The following is a 22,658-nucleotide window of genomic DNA, read 5'->3' on the forward strand; positions in this document are numbered from 1 at the left end:
ACCCACCCCTTGTGCCCCTGCCTCGGACCACACCTTGGACAGGTGTGCAACGGGTTGAGGCAGGTCCCTGCGAGAGTAGCAGCCCTGAGCTTGGCAGGAACATCAGGATCCAGCACACCCTAATCATTGCCACTCATCATACATGTATTTAATCGTTTCTGCTTGTTCATTGCTTCGTGCCTCCTGATAGCATGGGTACCTGAGCACGGGGGCTCTGCCTGTTTGTTCGCAGATTTATCCCCTGTGCCTGGAGCACTGCTGGCCTCATGGGTGTCCCATAAACAGAGCTTGATTCATTGGATGAGCGTGTGCACCCCTGTGAGCGAGTGCCGTGGACGCTGCGGATTGGCCACGGACGGGGCTTGTGCCCACTTGGGCAGCCCAGAGTGAAGCCTCCGGGACATTTGGAAGATCCAGAATGTTGTGGACTTGCTGTTAGGGGATGAGGAACGGGGGCTGAGAAGACAGCCCACCTCCTCCAGGGGCGCGTCTTTTATCTACCCTGCGGTTCAGCTGCTGGGCACAGTTCCTGTGCATCAGAAGCGGCCAGTGGACCTTGGTTGCATGTGGGACGTGACTAGCTCTGTCCACCTGCAGGCCTTGCAGCTTCCGGTGTTCTTGCTGTCCCCTTCAGTTCTCAGTGGGAACTATCTGGATTTTGTCGAATTTCGTTGTTTGGCCTTTTGCGGGTCCCTCCCACCTTGGGCACCAGCAGGATCTAATTCCCGATGCCCCAGAGGAACGGCTCCGGCCCATGCCGCTCCCCCCGGAGGTGGTCACTGGCCGAGCCGGCTGAGGCAGGAACACAAAGCCTGGGCCCATTGCCACTCGTCGCCCACCAGCCCTGGAGCTGCCTGTTGGATCAGCCAGGTGTCCCTGTGCCCCACACTTCCTCCTCACTCCCCTAAGGGGGTCTGTCCTGAGAGCCTCCCCAAAGAAACTGCCGCATGACTCCCCCACTGATGAAACCATAACAGGTCCTCAAGGGAGTGCAGGTCACCCGCTCCAGGGCCAGGGGTTCTGCATGCAAATCCTGCAGTGTAGAGGACAGCAGGTGAGCAGGGTGGGTCCTGGGTACAGACAGGAAGCGTGAGTCTGTGGGGCATCAACCTGCTGGCTGGAGGCCGGGGGGCAGGGCGACGGTTTGAAAGGCCAGATCGCCTTCAGATGTCACCTTGCTCTTGCTCTCATGCCCACCGTCGTGACAACTAAGCTAGCACAGGGCATGCTCTGGAAGATTCTGTTGTGTTTCCCCCTGAAAAGTTAGGGCATCCTGACAGTCACATTAATCTCTGGGACCCAGTATCACATGTTCATCCCTCTTCCAACCAAGCACACTGTTTCCACCCTCTAATGTCTACACCACTAGTTCCTGATTCTGGGTGCTTGTAGAATGCTCTGGGAGGTTTTCAAACAATTATTGCCCAGCCTACACCTCAGATCAATTTAAAATCAGAGTTTCTGGGGCTAGGCATCAGACATCAGTGTGTGAAAGAAACTCCCGGGTGATCCTAACATGCTGAGCAATAGCCATCATCATCTGCTTGCTTTTTAAAATCCAGACGCCCAGACAGCATCCCAGACCAGTGGGGTCGGACCCGAGCTTGGGACCCAGGCTGGGCCATAGTTCATGCTGCCTGGGCGATTCTGACATAGGTTGATAACAGCTGATTTGAGTGGTACCTTCTCCACGGTCTCCTCCCCCACCCCCAACCTGGGAGGATCAAGTGCCCCAAACAGTTCGGTTTCCTTGCAATTCAAAAATGGTGGTTCTCAACCATGGTTCTACAGTTGAATCATGCAAGGAATAAAAAAAAAAAAAAAAAAAAACACCCAAAAAACAAAAACCGGGGCATGCCCCGTGCACACCCCAGGGGAATTAAATTCAAATCTGCGGGAGGTGGGACCCCGGCATCCATCTTGCCTGGCGATACAGGTGATCCCCAACATTGCCAACGCTGTAAACCTCCGCTCTAAAGTGACTCCGATTATGAGCCTGTGGTGTAGACACAACTCACAGATGTTGAGCCTGAATCATAATATCTCCTGATTGGGCTATTTGTAAATTGCTCCGTGTTTACTGTCTGCTGTACTGAATAATTTATTGAATTATTATAAGGTTCAGCATAATGCGTTTGATGTTGATTTATTATCTACTCTACGTAAAGTGGTTGCATTTGCTGTGACATAATGATGGGAGACAAGGAAGCTGTAGGACACCCAGGTGCCCTGAGGTTTGTGTTGCCGAGCTTTCCTCCCGTTGGCCTGCAAGGGCATGGTTAATCTGAGTGGTCGCAGCGGGGCAGGTCCCCGGGAAGGGTGGTCCAGGTAGGGGGCGTGCCAGGGAGGGACCGCTGGTATGTCCTGGAGCTGGGGTAATTGTAGCACTCTCTCGGCTCGAGGTGGGGGGGGTGTGGTTCCCCAAGAGTGATCTTAAGCCACATGCAAGGATAGCTTTTGGGGCATTATATTCCACATCACCGCCTTCTGCAAGGCTTCCTGAAATGCTGTTGCGTCACTGGGCTGTTGACTTGGAATCAGCCGAACTGTATTCAGCAGGCTTGAGGCAAAAATTGGTGTCCTTGCTGTCATTCTCCAGGCCCTGTGCTTGCACAAAAGGAAATTCTTGTGGACAACCTGAAAATACCCTGCACAGCCCTTGGGTCCTGGTGATGCCTTGGCTTTGTCAAACCAAGCCTGGGAGTCTGTGCCATGACTCAGTTCCCCCTCCTGTCCTCGTCAGCTCTGGACCCTTATTGTTCACCCAGAGACCTCTTCTTAGCATCTCTGAGCCCCTTCTCCCCCAGTCCCCTGCACGTGCCCAGGACTGGATTGTGTCCCTCCAAAATTCACGTGCCAAAGCCCTAACCCCCAACGTGACGGTATTTGAAGGTGGGATTTGGGGTGGTAGTTAATGTTAAATGAGGCTGAAGGGTGGGGCCCTAACCCGATAGGATTAGCATCCCTACAGGGCGAGGAGGATCTCTGTGTCTCTGTCTCTGAGTCTCTCCCCACCACATCAGGACACACCGGGAAGGTGGCCGTCTATACAGCAGGAGCACCGCCCTTATCAGATCCCCACCCCTGGGCACCCTGATCTCGGGCTCGCGGCCTTGGGGACCAGGAGGAAGGGATCTCCGCTGTGGCAGCCGCCGGGCTGTGGTGTTCTGTCAGGCAGCATGTCCCACCGTGCTCTGGGCGGTGTTGGAAATGCTCTCTTACACATTCTTTTATATTCTTCTAAATGTTTACACCTTTATTTCCTTTATTTATTTATTATCTTTATATTTCCCTCAGGCTCTAGGATTCTGAAATTTAAAAGCCAGGAAGTTAGTCCAGCTTCTTCTTGCTCATCAGAAGCGCCGAGAGCTGGGCAGCCTCTGCCTGGCATGCTCACTGGCGTCCCCCGGAGGCTGGCTTCATGACATGCCTCGAAGTTCTTAGAGGAGCAGGGTCGTACCCTTCCAGACATAACATAGATGCAGACCAGACACCACCCCCAGGAAATAGGAAGTGTGTATTTATTAAATGCCAATAAGTTCCCCACCTGCTTTTTTTCTTCCTTCCTCCATCTCTCTCTCTCTCTCTCTCTTTCTTTCTTTTTTTTTTCTTTCTTTCTTTCTTTCTCTTTTTCTTTCTTTCTCTTTTTCTTTTTCTTTCTTTCTTTCTTTCTTTTTCTTTCTTTCTTTCTTTCTTTCTTTCTCTTTCTTTCTTTCTTTCTTTCTTTCTTTCTTTCTTTCTTTCTTTCTTTCTCTCTCTCTCTCTCTCTCTTTCTTTCTTTCTTTCTGTCTTTCTTTCTGTCCTTCTTTCTGTCTTTCTATCTTTCTGTCTTTCTTTCTTTCTTTCTTTCTTTCTTTCTTCCTTCCTTCCTTCCTTCCTTCCTTCCTTCCTTCCTTCCTTCCTTCCTTCCCAAATTTGTGAAGCTCAGAGCAAGGTCCTATTCTCTTTCTTTTTATGAGACCTAAACTTTTATCATTGAAGTACAGTTATTATTGAACTGGGGCGTGGAATGTGAGGTTGTAGAGGCATAATAAATGAGATTGGAAGGATTTGTTCATGTAAGTGACGGTGTGGAGTCCCACTCTGCGATCCTTGTTTCAAGTGCTTCGCATCCAAATGCTTGTATCTACATAAAAACATGGTGTCTTCCTCCATCTGGGCTGCTAGAACAAAATACCACAGACAGGGTGGCTTGCAAACAACAGACATTTGCTTCTCGCAGTTCTGGAGGCTCGAAGTCCAAGATCAAGGCACCTGCAGACTCCGTGTCTGAGTGAGGCGGGATTCCTGGCTCACAGACGTCTTCTGGCTGTGTCCTTACGTCAGGGGAAGGGGAGGGAGCTCTCTGGAGTCTCTCTTGTAAAGGCACCAATCCCATCACGAGGCCCCATCATCATGACCTCATCACCTCCCAAAGGACCCACCTCTTGATACCCTCACATTAAGGGTTGGCTTTCAACATGAATTTTGGAGAGACACAGATGTCCAGGCTATGGCACTTGGTATCTGACTCTCTCAATCTTTGAAATAACATGTTTCCCTAGTAAGTTGGTCTTCCTAACAATGACTGAGTCCCTGCTTGTATTTGTTTCCTATGGCCTCTGGAACCAATTACCATAAACCTGTGGCTTACAGCAATATAAATTTATTCCCCTACAGTTTTGGAAGGCAGAAGTCTCCATTCACTTTCACTGGCTGTTGACAGAGCTGAGCCCTTCTGGTAGCTCTGATGGAGAATCTGTTTCCTTGTCTTTTCATGCTTCCAGAAGCCACCTGTATTCCCTGGGTTGTAACCCCTCCTTCTGTCTTCAAAGCATATTGCCCTAAATTCTGTTTCTCCTACTGTCACCTGGCCCTCTCTCTCCGGTAGTGAAAACTCCCTCTTATGAGGACACTTTTAATGACACTTAGGGTCCAGCTGGATAATCACCCCATCTCAAGATCCTTAACTTAATCATAGCTACAAAATCCCTTTTGCTATATAAGGTAGCATTCACATTTTCTGTTGATTAGACTGTGGACAGGTTTGAGGGTCATTCAGCTGACCACACGTGTTCTTCATTGAAAGAAATATGTGAAGTATGACATAGAAAACATCAAAAGCAGTATCGTGTTCTTTTCTACCTGCCCCATGCTCACTTCTACCTTGTGACATCCATCCAATGGCAGCAACCAATGGCAAATCCTCCCTGTGGCCAAAGCCCACCAGGGACTACCTGCAGTAGCCCTCTCTTTCTTGTTAATATTTGAAGGACAATGAATATCATATGCTCAGACTGGCCAGTGAATACTGGCGCACACGCTAACTACCTCAACAACTAACACATTGATCTAGTCAGGGTCTGGGCTGCAAAATATATGTTGGCCACCAGCAAGTGCCTGACCATTTGTTACCGTGACATGTGAGGAAATGCAGATGAGTTGTTAAATGTCTCTTGATTGATATCCCCACAACATTGAGCTAAGTTTAGTAGATATGCATAGATATAAAGACACATCAGTGTCTTTCCAATTCTAATCACTGCCCCACCATCAACACCAACACCATCACCATCACCACCATCACCATCATCACCATCATCATCACTACCATCATCACTATCATCATCACCATCACCACCATCATCATCACAATCACCATCATCAACATCATCATCACCATCATCGCCATCATCATCACCATCACCATCATCAACATCATCATCGCCATCATCACCACCATCATCACCTTCATCACCATCAGCATCATCGTCATCATAACCGTCATCATCATCATCATCATCACGATCATCATCACCATCATCACCATCACCACCATCACCATCATCATCATCACCATCGTCACCATCACCACCATCACCATCATCATCATCACCATCATCATCACTACAATCACCATCATCATCACCATCACCATCACCACCATCACCATCATCACCATCATCATCACCATCATCATCACCATCGTCATCATCATCACTACCATCATCACCATTATCAACATCACCATCATCATCATCACAATCACCATCAACATCACCACCATCATAATCACCATCGTCATTGTCACCATCGTCACAAACCAGGGACTTTGTGCCAGGTCTGACCTAAAGATATATTTATTTGGCCTTCCTGGTGGCTTAAGAAAATTCAAATTAGTTGTCAATGTTTAATTGTCAGGAGCTTTCAAATGTAAATGTAAAAAAATGGATGTCTTGGGGGGGGAATCAGAATAGCTATCAATACCAGGCCTGTATTTCTTCCCAGAACAAGAGGCAAGAGCTGGGTGGGGGCAGCCCCATGAGTCACGGCATGCCTTCTTCAGTTAGCCACAGTCCCCACCACTGCTGTTTTCCCCAGCAGGCCACCCTCCTCACTCTGTGCTGGCCCTTTATAGTGTCTGAAATTGGAGATTTCATCCCCAGTACTATAGATCATATGTATCACAAGATAAAGAGAGCTAATAAGCATGCTAAAATTACTTGGCGTCACTGGCTTTAATCTCTTTCTAAGAGGAGCTTCTCCCCTTTCTTTTTCTGTTTGTAGCTTAAGATGACTATTCATGCCTTCATCTACTTTCTGTACTGCTGGAAAATTCAATTTACATGTCTCTTGACACCTCATCATTCAGCAATCTTTGCAAATTAGCCCGCTGGCAGATAGAGTCCCAGCTACTAAGATCTGCCCCAAGCGGCCTCTCAACAGCTAGATGGGGTGTTTAAAGAAAAAATAACAGAGGGGTGCTACCTATCGGCAAGCATTTAACCACAATGGTGTAATTTTATGATTGTATTCTCAAGCATTCTAGTGAAGATTAGTGTCTCATCAACTAATTCCTTCAGTTTCCTATGTAATTCACAAGGCCGGACTCATTCAGAACTGGGAAGACAGCGAAACTAATGTCTGAATTAAAAAAACAAACATGGGGGCACTTGGGTGGCTCAGTTGATTAAGCGTCTGCCTTCGGCTCAGGCTTGGGTCATGATCCCAGGGTCCTGGGATTGAACCCCATGTCGGGGGTCCCTGCTCAGCAGGGAGTCTGTTTCTCCCTCTCCCCCTGCCCCTCCCCCTGCTCGTGCTCCCTCTCTCTGTGTCAAATAAATAAATAAAATCTTAAAAAAAAAAACACCATGAACAACAGGTATGTTTATTCAGTTAAATTTTTAAAAGGTGGGTTATTGATTAGGGAGATGGGCAGTGAGCATCACTTTTCCTGGCTTTGTTTCCTGTTTCCCAGCAGACCTTCACACAGACATTGCAGATACACACCGTAAGAGGTGTGTCTCTCCCTGCGCTGTTGGGGTGACGTTCAGCTGCATGTAAAAAAAGACCAAATGTAATGGCTTTTAAGACCTTGTGATTTGTGTATCCCAAACAGCGAAAAGACGTGATCGGTATCCCATGGCTGGTACAATCACTAAATGGTGCAGTGGGGTCTTTGTGTCCTATCTTCCTGCTCTGCCAACTCACCATCACAAGACAGCAGATGCACATCCAGGCATCACATCAGTATTCCAGGAAGGAAAGAAAAAGGAGGGAAGGTAAAAAGCACAGGCTCTCTGAAACTGCACCTCTTTATCAAGGGGAAAACATGTTTCCCGGAAGCCTCACAAAATAGATTTCTGCTTACATCTTGCTGGCCAGAAATAGACAAATGTTGTAGCTTCCCAGTCATTTGGTTTTTGTTGGGAAGGGCTTTGTATTGCCAACTTGAACAAATTGGGCTCCATGGCAAGGAGGAAGGGGAAAGTGGATTTTGAGTACGTCCAGCATTGGCCACACAGTCATTGACTCACTGTATTATTGAATATTCATCTCCTGAGAATTTAGAACATATGGGGGTCTGTACAGTTGAGTAAAAGGAGCAATTGAAAGGAAAGGAAGGAAAGAAGGGGGTTAGTTCCTGCCTCAAAGCATTCACTCTGTGCTTAGAGAATTACCTATGTAAATAAGTAACTGATTAATCACAACGATGTCTTTGGTTGGTGGTCAGGCCTCTGAGTGTGTTGTGCATGTGGTGCACTGAACAACTCTGGGGGCATCATTCACAAAGTCAAGGTGCGTCCTCTTTGAATTGTGCAGTGCACAACCTGCGCAGATGTTTGAGACAGTCCTAGCCCTGGTGATGAAGAGTCAAGGAGATCATATGCACAAAAATGTGGTTGTGATTATTGACCATTTTATAGTTGAGAAGCCTGAGGCTTCTGGAGATTAGGTGTCGGATAACATAACTAGGTCCAAGCCCAGATTCCACCCTGGGTGTAAGTCATTGCCAAGTCCATTGTCTCAAACACTGTATCACTGCCAGTAGCCGCGTCTGACCCAGAGTGTGTCCATGATGACACAGTATCCTTCTTCTCTGTAAAACTCCCAGGGAGTGGCATGAACTGTAATGAGGTGGGTGTTTGAAGCCATACGTAAGGTTGGGTGTGGCCAATTCTATTTCTCCCTGATAACAAACATCCCTAACTGCTTGTCTGAGAAACTCCAACCTGCCGAAATCCTTCCTCCCTGCAGCTTTGTGAGATTTTAGTAAATCACCCATCGTGCCCGAATCCAAAAAGGCAACATTGACTTAAAGTTTATCTTTAATTATATTTAAATCACAAGGCTTAACAGAATGTATTGACATTTATACCAAGAAATTAATTGACATTCTGTTAACCTCAGCCAGCAAATTAATTCTTCAGCCCCGGACCCTGAGCACTTGAAGGCTGAAGCACGATTATGTATTGATCATCGGACGTGGTGTGGCTTGTTTGCACGGGACTTTACCAGCTAAGCCTCCAGAAACAGAATCCTCCCTTTCGCAGGAGGAATCAACTAGATACATATTTGAATTATTTTTTATCATGAAAGAGAACATCCTAGCCTCTCGATGCTTGTGTTTGTCACCTCAGACGGGAGTTGAGAAAACCATTAGCAGAGTTCGCAGTGATTGTCACTGTCAATTAACAATCCTGTTTGCATTTTCCAATGAACGTAGGGCCTTCTTTCTACCCCAGCAGTTTGGCTGTGTGCTTGAAGAGATCACGGCCAGATAAAGGGACATAGTCTTTGCTCATCATTTATTCTAGGATCCAGTGGATGGCGTTACATTTTTGGGGGCCTCGGATGTCACATGCAGCTTAGCTGTCAGGCGTCAGCGTCTGGGGAGGCAGCCCGACTCTCCTGCTGGAGACAGCCCTTTGGCCAACACCTGTGAGCTCTAGCACTCGCCCTACGACGAGGCATGAAAACCCTTGTCCGGACACTAAGAATTTCATTGCAAACTGTCTTCCTCTGACTCATCTGCCAACAGATCCTGCCGATGTGGAGTCTGGATGGAGACGCCCTCTTAGCGCATTCTCTCCGAAAACAAACAAATAAAAATGAAGGGAGCAGCTGAAGCAGCACGGAGTTCCCAGAGGGAGCAGAAGAAAGCTTTTACACATAAAACTTCTCCAGGGCCGAGTCTAGGAGAAATGCTGTGCCCCCATACAGTTGTCAGTTGGACCGAGAAGGTGGAAGGAGCCGGCGTGCGGAGCTGGCGTTTCAGAGACAGACCCCTGCCTTATCCGCAGAGCGGGGAGACGGAGATGTGCAGGAGCTAATTGTGTGTGTATGTAATGGGTCTGCTTACCTCCCTACCCAGCCCACCTGACCCTGACGGCGTGCGTCCTTCCCCAGTCCCGGCTCGGCCTCCCCGAGACACGGAGCTCAGGACAGAGTGGCCAGCATGCTCGTGACCTGTTTATGCAGACACGGTGTGATCTCGGTGTTCAGCCTTCTGCGGCCCCGGCAAGCACGCTAACCTGTCAGGGGCCTACGAATTGGACTTTTAAGTGAAAAATCTCCCAACCAAAAGAAACATATACAAATAAAATAACCCTCCATCTCCAAGTATGTTTGAGACAATGTCATGATGTGGACATGCAAAAGTTAGCTTTACTCTTCTTTTCCCTGTATTTGTCTGCTGTAGAAGTTTCTCCCTCGCGTGCAGGGGACACTCTCATGTGGGGGGATGAGGGGCAGCCCCCCGAGACTCTCTTTTACTCTGAAATGTTGGAAGCCCTCTTTAACGGAGGGTGATACGCACTCAGTAAAGGATCATTTAAAGTCAGTCTGGGTAAAAAGTAGAGGCTGTGGTGTCATGGTAAAAATCAGTATAAATGAGGTTTGATTGGGAACTTACCTTTTACAAATGAAGCTTAGGCCAGAGAAAGGTTTTTTTTTTTACCTTAAATAAGCCACAGTTATAATTAGAGAGATAGCTTTATTATCGGATAAAGACGGAAATCAGGATTGAATGGGTGGGAGAGGTCATCTTTCAGAGAAAAAAGGGAAAACTCCGTTTTGGTGAGTTTTGAAAAAGTAATCTAGATTTTCAGGGAATTTCTCAAAGGCTTATCTTGTGCTTCTGTGGGCACCTTCCTGTGTTTTTGAAGTGCCCGACTTGTCATTGTCTTTGTTAATTTTCCCTTCCAAACGCTAACAGGTTTGATCCCTGCCATGTTCTTGTTTGTCAGTCATCTTGTGTGTGAATCAAAGATCCCAGCGGTGTTCTGCCAGATTCCATTTGCGGGTTTTATTAGATATGACATCTTCTAAAAGATGTGAGCTGTCCCTGTGCAATGTGTCCGTGTGGTATTGGTGTGTCATTATGCTATGTATGCAGCCAGCAGCCCATGGTGGTACTTGTGACAGACACTTGGCAGTGCAAACGTTAAGTGAGGACAGATCATTGTATTACGGCACCAGCACATTACAGCACCCTTATTCCGAGTCAGGGAACCCCGATATTTATTCCAGTATCTTCCCTGCAGTCAGTGTTTCTGTGGACCCCTTCTTGCTGCAGGGGAAGCCGGGCTGTATGGATTAGCAGCTCTGTGGGTATGGGGAGCAGGGAATGCATCTGTGGCATGTCTGTTCCCGTGCAGATCTGCAGTGGCAGGTGGGGGCCAGTGGAGCTGGTCGCGGGGCGGGGAGACCGTGACTGCGTGCAGGACGGAACAGAACCTCGTGTGTACACCACGAGGGTCAGCCCTACACGTTCCCCCGTGGCCCACGAGCTCCAGCGCGTCTCTCCCACAGCCCTATTTCTTTCATTTCTGCCCCGTCTACCCACATCCTCTCCAGTCTGCCTCTGGTCCATTCTCAACCCTGCAACCACAGTGATGTTTTCAAGCCACTGACCTTTGCTGAAAGCAGTTCGGTAGGCTCGCATGTAGGTGCGAAGGACCCAGGGCTCCTTCAGCATGCGGGGATGTCCCGATGGGCCCCAGGATGCCCTGAGCACAGGAAACTTTGTTTGTGTTTCTAGACAAGGGTGAATTCATTCATGGATTGACTACGTGGCCCCTGGAGCCCCCTATATCAGATCCCAGCTGTGAGCCTCTCCAGGGAGGAGCTCCGTGCTGACACACAGGCTCCTTGGGCCACCTTTGTCATCAGAACAAGTTAGAACAAAGCTAAGGTTGCACAGTGGGAAGCATCCAGGGGAGGGTCAGGAATTGCTTGGCCAGAAAGATGGTGGCCACATTTTGCAGGGGAGACCTCATCCCTTCTTGGGCTGACCTCCTGACTGCAGTCTTTCCTGAGCCCCACCCTTCTGCAGACTGATTTGGAGAGTCCTCCTTCCCCCTTCCCACTGCAAACCCACCCAGCCTCCCCTGGTCAGGAACCCCAAACTGCATGGTCAGATGGAGGGCAGGCGTCATCACACATTTCAGGGGGGCCTTTCCCACTTTCCTCCTGTGGAAAGAGCACATAATCACTGCCCGCTCCCCTTCTCCCCTCCAGAAGCACCCATGCCTGGGCCGGTACCCCCACCCTTGTTCTGCCCACTCCCCACCTCCATCCCCATTGACCTGACACAGGCCCTTACCTGGAGTAGCTCAGTGCTGAAAGCAGGGCTGTGGCTACAGGAAGAAAGGACATGACCAGTTCCGACCAGAGCCCCGCCTGCTTCAGAGAGGGACACCCGGGAGATCTTGGTCACACGGCAGGTCTGTGCGTCTCTTTAGGGAGTGTGGGGTGTGGTTTGGCTGTTGCAACCCCCGGGGTCTGCCATTGGTCCTTAGAGGACAGGGCCCAGCACCACAGGTGTCCGGGGTGTGTGGGGTGGCCCCGCCAAGGAAGCGTTGCCCCTGACCCTGCTTGACATTCTCTTGTTCACTAGACATTCCTGCAGGACTCATCAACATCTCAAAGAGTGTCACTTTTTTTTTTTTTAATTTTCTTCCCGTTACAACAATCCATAACTTGGCTTAGCCTATTTTTCCTAGTTCAATTAAGATCACCTCGTACTTTGTGGTTATCTTTACAATAAATCCAGTCTATGAGTTCTTATCCTAATTGCAGCTTGTATTCCTGGGCCGTGCATACACCTGTCTCTTTCATTTTCCTGTTCTTCTTACGTGGAACACTCAGATCAACACTTAAATCTGAGTTTCTTCACTTTCAGTGGAAATAAATATTTGACTACCTCATAATCTCATCTACTAAAGATACTCCCAAGCACTTACCCATCGAAGAGATAAATGTTCTTTTATTATTTTTAAAGGTTTAAAATGAGCTCCCATTTCTCCGATGATAAAGGGCAGAGATTGGCAAACTTTCCCTGTAAGGGGTGAGATACTAAATATTTTAGGCTTTGTAAGCCATATGCTTTCTACACTACATGTCCTTGTTTTTTTGTTAACAAAGTTTAGAAATGTAAAACCCTTTAGCCCAGGCTCTGTGCATTGACAAACCATAGTTTACTGACTCGAAAAGACAACACCACGTGTGAGCTAGAAACTAGCCTTGCACAGTCTCCCTCTGCCCATCCTTCTGCTACATCTCACAGCTCAATTCCTGGCCCTCTGGGTGCTCCGGCCACCCTGGTTTCTTGTGTTTTCTACAACACATCCTTTCCCTCCAAGCACAGGACATTGGTATGTGCAATTTCTGGTTCCTGGGACTCTGAATTCCTGCCCATCCTCTCTAGAGAGCACAGCCCGAGCCTTGCTTCCCCCAGGAGGTGGGGGGTGCGGAATCAGCCTTACCTCCCTGACGCCACCAGAGTCCTTGAAAATCTCACCGGTACCTCTGCTTCTCATGCTTCTCATCTTTCCTTACAGTTGCCAATTACGTTTGGTTGATATGATCGTTTATTTAGTACTGATCTTCCCCACTAGGCCATATGCACTACAGGAGCAAAGTTCTTGAGCAGTGTGCTCTTGGGGGGCTTGGAGGGAGCCTGCTTGATGGCCTTTGCCAGTGTTCGTGGTGTAGATTCTCCCAACGCTGCCCATCTCAAGCTACCAAAATGGCGTCCCTGAATGTGGAGGTGGGCAGGGATGTGCAGAGCCAGGGCCGTCTGGCCACCACCAATCTTCATGCTTTAAAGCCGGCCTTTGCCTCTGCATCCCCGTCACCCGACACGGTATCCAACGAATAACAGGAATCCGAGGAACCTCCCCGATGGGGTGGATGAATGAAGTACGGGATGGGAGCAAGGAAGCACTAAAATAAAAGGCAGAAATAGAGCGCGCCTTGGTCCAAGCTATGACTTTCCCTTGTTCTTTTCCAGAAGAACTCTGGTTACCAGACCTCAGAGTATTGTAAGGTGGAAATAGAGGACACAAGAAGACAAACTTATGGTGACAAAAATCTCATTATAAAGTACATACGTTAAAGGGACCGTGCATATTTTACTTCCTAATGAAAGGTTTTATTCTGAAAATGCTAATGAAAAAGTTAGGAAAAAAGACGTCAGTGATGGGAAACTTGAATACTGGGATCACGTCTAAGAAGAAACAATTTGTTTGAGTAATATCCTCATCTTAATCTTGAAAGTGAGGAGGGGAGGGGAGGGGAGGCTCCTGCATTTGGGAGACATCTGGGAACCTGTGTCAGTGTCTGGGGCGGATTTCCAGAACGCCGTGGCGGAGACGGTTGGCTCAGTCCAGAGGCCTCCTCCGACTGGAGCCAGCGATGCTGAGGACCCGGAGTGGTGGTCCCTTTGAGCCCCCCACCCACACTCATTCCTTGTTTCTCTTCTATTTGCAGAATCTCTCACCTAGCATCTGCCAGTTGCCTTTGGTGTCCTCCTTGCTCTAAAAACTCCTTCAGTTTCCCTAGATGCAGACCTTGAGACAAGGACTTGCATGCAAGTGATGTATGAGGGAAGTGTCCCAGGAGAGACTGAAAAAAGAGACCAGGGAAAGGAGAACAGTTAGGGAGGAGCCCAAGCACGTGGCGGGTGGCTCCAGCCTGACCCCCTGGGGGAGACTCTGGGGTGTGGGCGGGGCTCCTGACCCACCCAGTGGAGGCAAAGGAGCTGGGCTGTCACCTCCAGCATCACCAGCCTCTGCCTCAGCACCCCTCCCAGGGACCAAAACCCCCAGGCAGTTGGAGCTCTCTGCACTGTGGGCAAGGGGGTTTTGGAAACTCAAGAAAGAAAGGCATCCAGGGGTCGTGACGGGTAGGCGTGATTAGGAACAGAAGCACCCAGAAGCCAGAGGTGCGGCATAGAGACACAATGCAGGTGGCAGGAGGCGATAGTCTCTGCCCAGTGGTAGATGGCTGTCCTTCACACGACCTCTAGGGAGCACATCTCAAACTACTTTCCAAGGTCACAGCCATTGAAATACTAGCCTCACCTCCTCGCTGGTTTTCCTTTTGTTCTCAGAAAGTTTACCCATTCATCTTGGAGCGTACCAGCTGGAAAAGCCTATTTGGAAATGGAATTTCACTCTGTGCTCCCCCCTGCACCCCACCAGCTTCCCCACAGCCCTCGCACGAGCCCTGGGAGCCAGTCACCCACATGGGCGGTGGCAGAGTGAGGTTCGATCATTGGCATTCATTTCAAGAACCTACCATAACATGTTAGTGTTCTAATATGGAAAAAAAAAAATGCAGGTAGCTTTCAGATGCATTGACCTGCATCTCCAATACTCAGGTCTAGATGGTTCTTACACGAGCAGGTCCATGTCTACATGGTTTCTTATCCCTCCAATGGATGGTAGGCTCTCCTCGCTAAAGCTCTAGCTTCCACATCTCTGCTTTAATTTGTAGACACATGGTAGGACTAAAAGAGTTGGCAGAGGACCCTGAAGGCAGCCTGATAGCAAAGTACCTTGTTACAAACATGTCCCAGCTTCGCCCGTCCAGAATTTATTTGAGGCATCGGGGACTGAGCTATATTTCTACTAGGGGACGGGAAGTTGCTGTCCTTGATCTTCATGGCTAATAAGCAAGCCTGTCGCCCTGGAGCAAGAGGCGGGGGACTTAGTCCCGCAGGGATGGAGAGTGGGCGCTCTGCATTGACATCTCCCGGCTCCTTCTCCCGTTTAGCTGGGTGAGCCTCGCTGAACCTAGGTTCTCATCTACAAACCGGCAGTTAATCACAGTTATTTCCTGGGACACTGTGAGGATCACATGTGGGTATAGGACCTAAAAAGCCCTTAAAAACAGTGTTTGGCTCATTCAAAGTACTCAATAAAGGCTGCTTGTTGCATCATCTGGGAAAAGAGGTGACAATACCTAAAGTAAGACTTTTTCTTTTGAAAGTGATGTCCTTTTTGGTCTTGGGATCTGCTGAGGTGGTCTTGTCTAGCCTCAAGTTTCATTGCCTTCCTTGGGTTCCTGAGCCGTGGCCCTGAGGGTTGTGGTCACTGTCTGTGCCCGAGAGCCTTATGTGCATTTCCCTTAAATTTCGCGAAGCCTCAGATTGTGTCGTGTGGTCCACAGCTGTGCCTTTGTCCATTTGAAGGAAGCCCTTCCCAGTGAAAAGGTGTAGAGCCTGAACCCAGTGCACAAAAGGGTCCAGGTAAGGAAAGGTTGTCGAGGAATGGGAAGAGCTCTCCAAACCAGGGAGATGGTGCTCCTCTCTATAAGGAGGACAAGCTGCAGGAAGGTGCTTCCCAGCCCATATGGATGGAGCCAGCCCGCAGGGATCGGAGGTGCCCGTGAGGTGAGAGGCTGAGTTCTCTCCTCTGCCTCCCTGTCACCAGCAAACAGGACAGGGAGGTGGCCTCTTGGCTTGCTGATGCCGGTAGGGCCCATGCCCAGAAGGCTGGCAAGTCCCTAAGTTGGATGGAGCCCTGAGCCACTCCGTGCAAACCCTGCCCAACTCAACAGGGCTGCCTTCCTGGAGGAAGCTCACACATGGAGCCCATCCTTACTGCTCATTATTTGACTGGCCTGAGGCTGGCGGGGTAGGGCTGCATCCAGGGCTATCAGAAGTGGCGTCTGGACACACCGGTCTTATCCACCCCCTGGGCCTCCATGGCTGGAATTCTGTTGCTGTCCCTCCTCGCTGCATGTTCGTGGGCATCTGGAACCTTCTTTGTGGCTCACCTGTGACTTCACTGATTTTACCAGCCATACCTCCCAAACCCGTTAACTCCATACATTGTGTTTCTAATACCTTCATATCCAGAATACTTCGCAGAGCGCCAGTGTCCTCATAATTAAGCCTGTTGTTCAGAGTCCTGACTGCATGACTCAGTTGTTCAGAGTCCTGACTGCATGGTAGGATCACCTGGATTAAAAAAGAGACAGACAGGTGGAAGGAAGGAACAAAGGGAGAGAGAGAGAGATCAGTGGGCCTGGTAGCTGGCCCCTCTCCGGAGGGAAAGCTGTAGGAGTGGCCGCGGTCGTTGGTTAACTTATAAAGCGCCCCCCCAGCAATTCTAACGCACGGGCGAGGTGAAAACCCCTGTCAGCAGATGCACTGTAGAAACGTTTACTTAACCTACCGTGTTTGTGTCCTGTAACACCGTAGATGCTGTTCTGAATAACACCAGGCATTAGACCCTACGCTGGGCACAACTTGGAATAAATAAGCGTAGCCCCTCTTCAGGACCCTTATAGTTAAACCCACAAATTGCAAAGGTGCGGTCCTTAGCTTTACAGGTAAACACGGAGAAATGATAAATATTGCCAGATATGCAAGCGTTCTGGAATCCTGCACGCGTTAACCGTTTGCAGAGAGGTATTAAAATTCAAATTTCCACTGATCCGAGTCACACGTGGTAAGCTATTCTGCAGCTAGATCTCCATACACAGAATTTACACCGGAAATGATCGGGAACGTGCCCCACAGCCCAACTGCTTCAGAGCCTCTGAGAAGCCCATGCAAGCTAAGGACTCGTTCAAGAACAACACACATTTGCGCACAGTTTCAGGATCCACAAGCCTGCCAGGGGCCCCAGGTTAAGAATTCCCAAAGTAGGGAGCTTTCATCACCACGTCAAAGGGAGGAGAGTCAGCTCAAAAGCGACCGTGTTTCTTCCACATCTTGGCCAGGCAAGGGCTGTGAAGGAAAAGAGAAAATAAACTTTAGAGAAAACCTGGCAGGGTTTTACCGAATGGGGAAAACTAGATGAAATAAGTAGAGCCCTTTTAAAATTATAGTTGTTGTTTTTATGGCTAGCTCTTGCACAATGGGAAGGATTTAAATCCGTGGGGAGATTTACAGATGCCTTCCCGGGAGAGGGAACTCTGGAAGCAAACATACAGGCAGTGCAGGCTCCCAGCAGAGCGAGGATTGCTGGCTTTCCTGGAGGTGAGGGCACCTCGGCGGACACGCGAGGGGACAGAAGGTGGCGTAGACGGTAGGGTCAGGCTCCTGCTGTGTAGGAGTCCCCATAATGCCTCCGCTGTGGAGTCGGGTTCCTGAGCTCGACGTTGCCTCGTCTGTTCGGTGGGTCTCCCTCTCCCAGTGACCAGGCAGAGGAGGTGGGGCTCAGTACGGCCGTCTCCTGAACGGGGAGGAAGGGCCAGGGTTCTGGCAAGTTCCCAAGCCAGAAAGGTGTGTGCTGACATCCAGATCTCGGGATTCCTCTACCTGTGGAAACTCTGGGTAGAGGCTCCAAATAGACAGCGGCCAACTCTTACCACAACCACCACCTCCTTTCCTTAGAGCCCCCCTGATGTCCCGGGATCTCACCTCATCCCTTACTTTGAGAAGAAAGCCCCCTGGGAGCCCCGCCATTGTCTCTGAGCTTCCTCCTGGGTCTGCTGCTGTGCTAGACACGTCTCGGTAACTCTGTGTGTATGAAAGGCCACACTTTGTAGTCCGGAGCAGCAGAAGTCAGCGATCATTTTGCAGTTACGTGACATTTGAACCCTCGGGCGCAAATCTGGTAGGTAGGAGTCGCTTTGGCCACTTGGGCCTCCCTCATCGCTGCATCCTCTGTTCATTCTCACCTGTGTGCATGTTCCTCGCTTCTGCACTCAGGGACGGGCCGGCCCCGCATGGGCCTTTCCTCCCCCCATGATAGAGAAGAGCAGGCATTTCATAGAAGGGGCCTGTGAAGAGGCAGAAGAGGGATCCAGTTAATTAAACTAACATAAATTGCTACAAAAATCATCCTGATAATCTCACTTGGCTTTGTTTCCAGATGCATGTTTATAGGAAACACCAGAATGTCCAAAAACTAACCATTGTTACAGTGCCTCCTGTCTCCAGGGGACATCGGGCTGCTTCTCCGTGCTTCTCCGCACGTGCCCCATGGCCTCGCTGTCCTGTCCCTGCCTCACCTCTGTGCCTCTGCACCGCCGGCGAGCAAAGCCACATCACCCTCAGACACCTTTAAAATTCTGTGCATCCAATTGGAACTGACCATGGCTTTGGAAAATCCAATATAAGCAGCATATAGATTTCGGGGAGTGAGGGAAAGAATCCTGATCTCCTAGATGGACAGAGGGGAGGAAAGCGTTTAGGAAATGTGATCAGCGCTTTTCGTAAACCATCCACAAACACCTGCCCTCGGAGCCCGAGCAGCCCACCAAACCGGGGAGAGCTGGTCTCTGAGACCAGCTGGTGCCACGGATCGTGTTGAAAACGGTGTGGGGTTACTTTTGATGGTTCATCTCTGAAACGCTCTTCACAGAGACACACGTAGAGATGACAAGTGTTACCCATTGCCTGCCTGCCACGCTCCAGTCGCTCAAAGTTGTTCTCTGCTTCTCCTCAGTGTGGATGGACCCTCCTATGAAGTCATGCAGATCGACGTGGAAATAGAGGAGCCCAGTGACCCGCCGGCCACACAGCTTGTCACGTGGCAAGTGGAGTATCCAGGAGACATCACGTCTGACTTGGGTGTCTCCAAGATCTACGTGAGTCACAAGGACCTGATCGGCGTCATACCCCTGGCCATGGTAAGAATGTCCCTGCCTTGGGTTGTCAATACAGAACCCGAGGGAAAGAAAGGCTCCACGCTCTCACCTAGACTTGGTGGGGAAGTGCCGGTGAACTGGGAACCAGGGTCGGGGGGCACTGCAACCTGAAGTCTACTACAAAGAGCTGAGTCTAAAAAATATATTGTCTCTAAATACTATTTTCAGAATATTATTTAGAAAATCATCAAACTGCAGGTATTAGATTTGGATCTTCCATTATAGGAAAAGTATCGGTCATTTAATAACTGTGTTTCTATCATACATTGTAGACTTTAAGGATCTCAAATACACACACCCGCAGAGACCAAAGAGATTAAGTATATGAGTGAGTCGTGGCAGGTGACATGGCCAGTACCTGCCCAGTCATAAGGCTGCACCTAGTAGGAAAGCCATGTAGGAAAGCCTCATTCTTCGTTCTTAAGATCTACCGATTTTCCAAGGAAGCCATAAATATAGTTTGAATGTGAAATGTCAACTTGTTCGTGTTGGCAGCTACATAAAAATAAATGAAACACTATATAGGAAAGCGTTACCTATATTCATTCATAGGGCATCTGTTTACAACTTGGAAAAGATTGAAGACCATTAGTCTGTGTGTGTGTTCTCTAGGATTTGTGAAACGGAGATGGGCTTTCATCCGTGAAGGCCCAGCCCTGGTTTGTCCTAGAGTGCCTGTGGGAAGACCTGCCATTCATGTTCCCTTAACAAAACACACTGACGCCCCATAGAGCTCTACCTTTCCTTAGACTCTTTAGGAGCCCCTACAAAGGAATAATACATTTTTTAAAATGTGAATTTTCACAGTGCAAAGGCTTGGGCATGTTCGTCTGCCGACAATAATGTGAGCTTTCTCCTGTTATGAAAGGACTTTTCCTGTCAGAAGTGAAGCATGAGTTGACCTATCCGTTGACTGCCTGGTGTCTCCTCTATACCATCTGTTAGAAAATATTGACAAGTGTTATTAGAGAGTGCAGAAAGAACCTCAGGAATCAATCTTTCAATAAAAGGTAGCATGGACAGTTGCCTGGTGACAGCAGGTTAGTTATTATGCTGTTCATCAGGAAATGTAAAGGTGTTTGGGGTACTTCTGTTGATAAGGGCTCCTATTAACGATTTCTTTTATTTTGAAGGCATCGAGCCTCCCCGGGTGCCTCATTTCACGTGTGAGGGTAGCATTCCTTCGGTTAGGCTCTTAGTGAGTGGTTCTATTACTGGGGATGGCAAGACCCATTTGTCTTGAATAAGGAATTACTTGAATTTGCCCCTTTTCAGCACCTTTGGTTGGATGAGCTGTTTGCAAGACTCGGAACAACTTCCGTGGCTTTGCTCAGCATAAGTTAACCGGTTTGATTCCCACGCTCCGCATTTCCCCTGCCTCACGGATCCCTGATGCTCCCGTCGCTTATCCCAAACCCCGTTGGTCTCCTTACCCCGCATGAATCCCCGCTCTGACAAGGCACCCCTCCACCCTCCGCTGGTCTCCGACCACTCTCGCCTTGCCTCGCCCCTCTAGCTATGATAGATGTAGCACTGTAAGATCGTGTGATGGCAGAGCCAACAGCTAGTTGGCCCTTTATCAATTGGGAATTGCATTTGGTTGAAAGCAAGAGAGCTCCTCACTCACCCTGTCTACTTTAGCCCAGCCAAGGGTGTCTTAAATACACATGTGTTTCTTTTTTCACGTACGGGAGCTCCTAAGGTTGGTGGTGTAGTTTTGGTATGGTGCCTCGTGCCATCTGAGACCCAGGCTCCATCTCTATTTCTGCCTCAGCAGTTTGAGGGCATGGATTCCATGCTCATGGTTCCCTTAGGGTCCAAGATGGATGCTGGAGTGCCGACCGACTTAGCCATATTCTGTAGACCAGAAAAAGTAAGAAATGCAGAATCTCAAACATGGCCAGTTACTTTTCCCTTTCAAGAAGCAAGGATCCAGGCACCTGGGTGGCTCAGTCGTTAAGCGTCTGCCTTCGGCTCAGGTCATGATCCCAGGGTCCTGGGATCGAGCCCCGCATCGGGCTCCCTGCTCAACGGGAAGCCTGCTTCTCCCTCTCCCACTCCCCCTGCTTGTGTTCCTGCTCTCAACTGTCTCTCTCTGTCAAATAAATAAATAAAATCCTTAAAAAAAAAAAAAAGAAGCAAGGATCCGACATAATATATCTGGTTACATCCATTTGGCAAACACTTAGTCATATGGTTATACTTAGATGAAAGGAAGGCTGGTGCCTCTTTATTTTAGCTCATTGCTTAGACTCTGTTACAAGGAAATAAGAGGAAAATAATTATTTCAAGGCAATGGAAAGATTTATAACAATCCTCCTTCATTTCCACGTAAGGAAGTGGAGGCTCAGAGGGGTCACTCGTTTTGTACCTGAGTGTTTTCCATATTCTGTACTGATCTTCAGGAAACTCCTAGGAAGCAAAATCACATAACTGATTCCTAGGCTCCAGTCGCGAGCTATGGAGACATGCTTACTTCACGGTGCCTCACTTCCCCATCTCAAGGGGGAAAAAGAGACAATACCTACTCATAGGTTGTTGTAAGAATAAAGTGATAACTCAAGAGTGCCTGGGACAGTGTCCAGTCCAGAGCAAACATACAATAAATGGTAGCTATTATTATGTTCATTTAAACTCTGGATGCAAGGTATAAACAGTACCCTGACAATAATATTGTAGATTAGCCCCCATATTTCACGACATTGGAACAGTGGTAGACTACACATAGGTGCTCACTGATTCTTGAACTGAGTTGAATGAATCTGATTAGGACATGTTTGGTCTGATGAGGATTACTGGTAATCTTGGAGCATCTTCCTCTGGAACTGAGGGTGAAGTCATAAGGGTCCCGACTCCCCAGTCTTTTGTGTTTGGAGTGTTCTGAGACCCCCTTCCCGAGAGGCTTCATTTCACCTTTGACTTGATTGGTAAAAGAATTTTGGCCATTTTTAGGGAGATGGCCCTCATTAAATGAATTTTTTGTGGATTTCATTTCATTTTTACTTTGTCTTTGGTCATCATATGTTCATTGGGGGATGTTTGAAGGAGTTCTGATATCCATGCATCTATTAATCTATTCATCTGCGTCACACGTTCTTGAAATATTAGAGAATTGAAATATTAGAGCAGGAAAGCCAGCTCACCAAGACCATGATGAGGGAGGAGAAGGTGCCTGGGTTGAGATCATGGTCCCTGAGCACTCGTAAGCTGCGTAAGGGGGTGGATCTTCACGCGTGATTGGAAGCTGCTAGGCTCTCGGCAGAGAGTCACATGGACCCCTGCGTGTTTTTAGAAGAGCACCCAGCTGTAGGTAGAGAATAGATTTGGCAGAGCAAGAGAGATGTCAGAGAGAGTTAGGGCCTGTCCTTTGGCTGTTGACAAATAACTCTGACCTAATGAGTGCAGCATTTACTCGTCCCTAACCTGTCCTGTAGGAGTGTGCGCAGCCTGCGGCTTATCCCATGCCTCCAGGGACTTAGCACATAGCCTTCCTCTATCCTGTTGCT

General features: G+C 48.7%; 1 protein-coding gene across 3 annotated transcripts in view; it reads left to right on the forward strand.

Annotated features, from left to right (window-relative positions):
- TMEM132D (transmembrane protein 132D) overlaps positions 1–22,658 on the forward strand; it is a 557,603-nt gene that overhangs the window by 360,845 nt on the left and 174,100 nt on the right. For all 3 annotated transcript variants that reach the window (XM_027576431.2, XM_035723861.1, XM_027576432.2), the window contains one exon: positions 18,951–19,134. In XM_027576431.2, the coding sequence (XP_027432232.2) occupies positions 18,951–19,134 (184 nt within the window). The remainder of the gene's footprint in view (positions 1–18,950; positions 19,135–22,658) is intronic.

This window comes from Zalophus californianus, chromosome 14 (assembly GCF_009762305.2).
Source record: "Zalophus californianus isolate mZalCal1 chromosome 14, mZalCal1.pri.v2, whole genome shotgun sequence".
Taxonomy (NCBI): Eukaryota; Metazoa; Chordata; class Mammalia; order Carnivora; family Otariidae; genus Zalophus; species Zalophus californianus.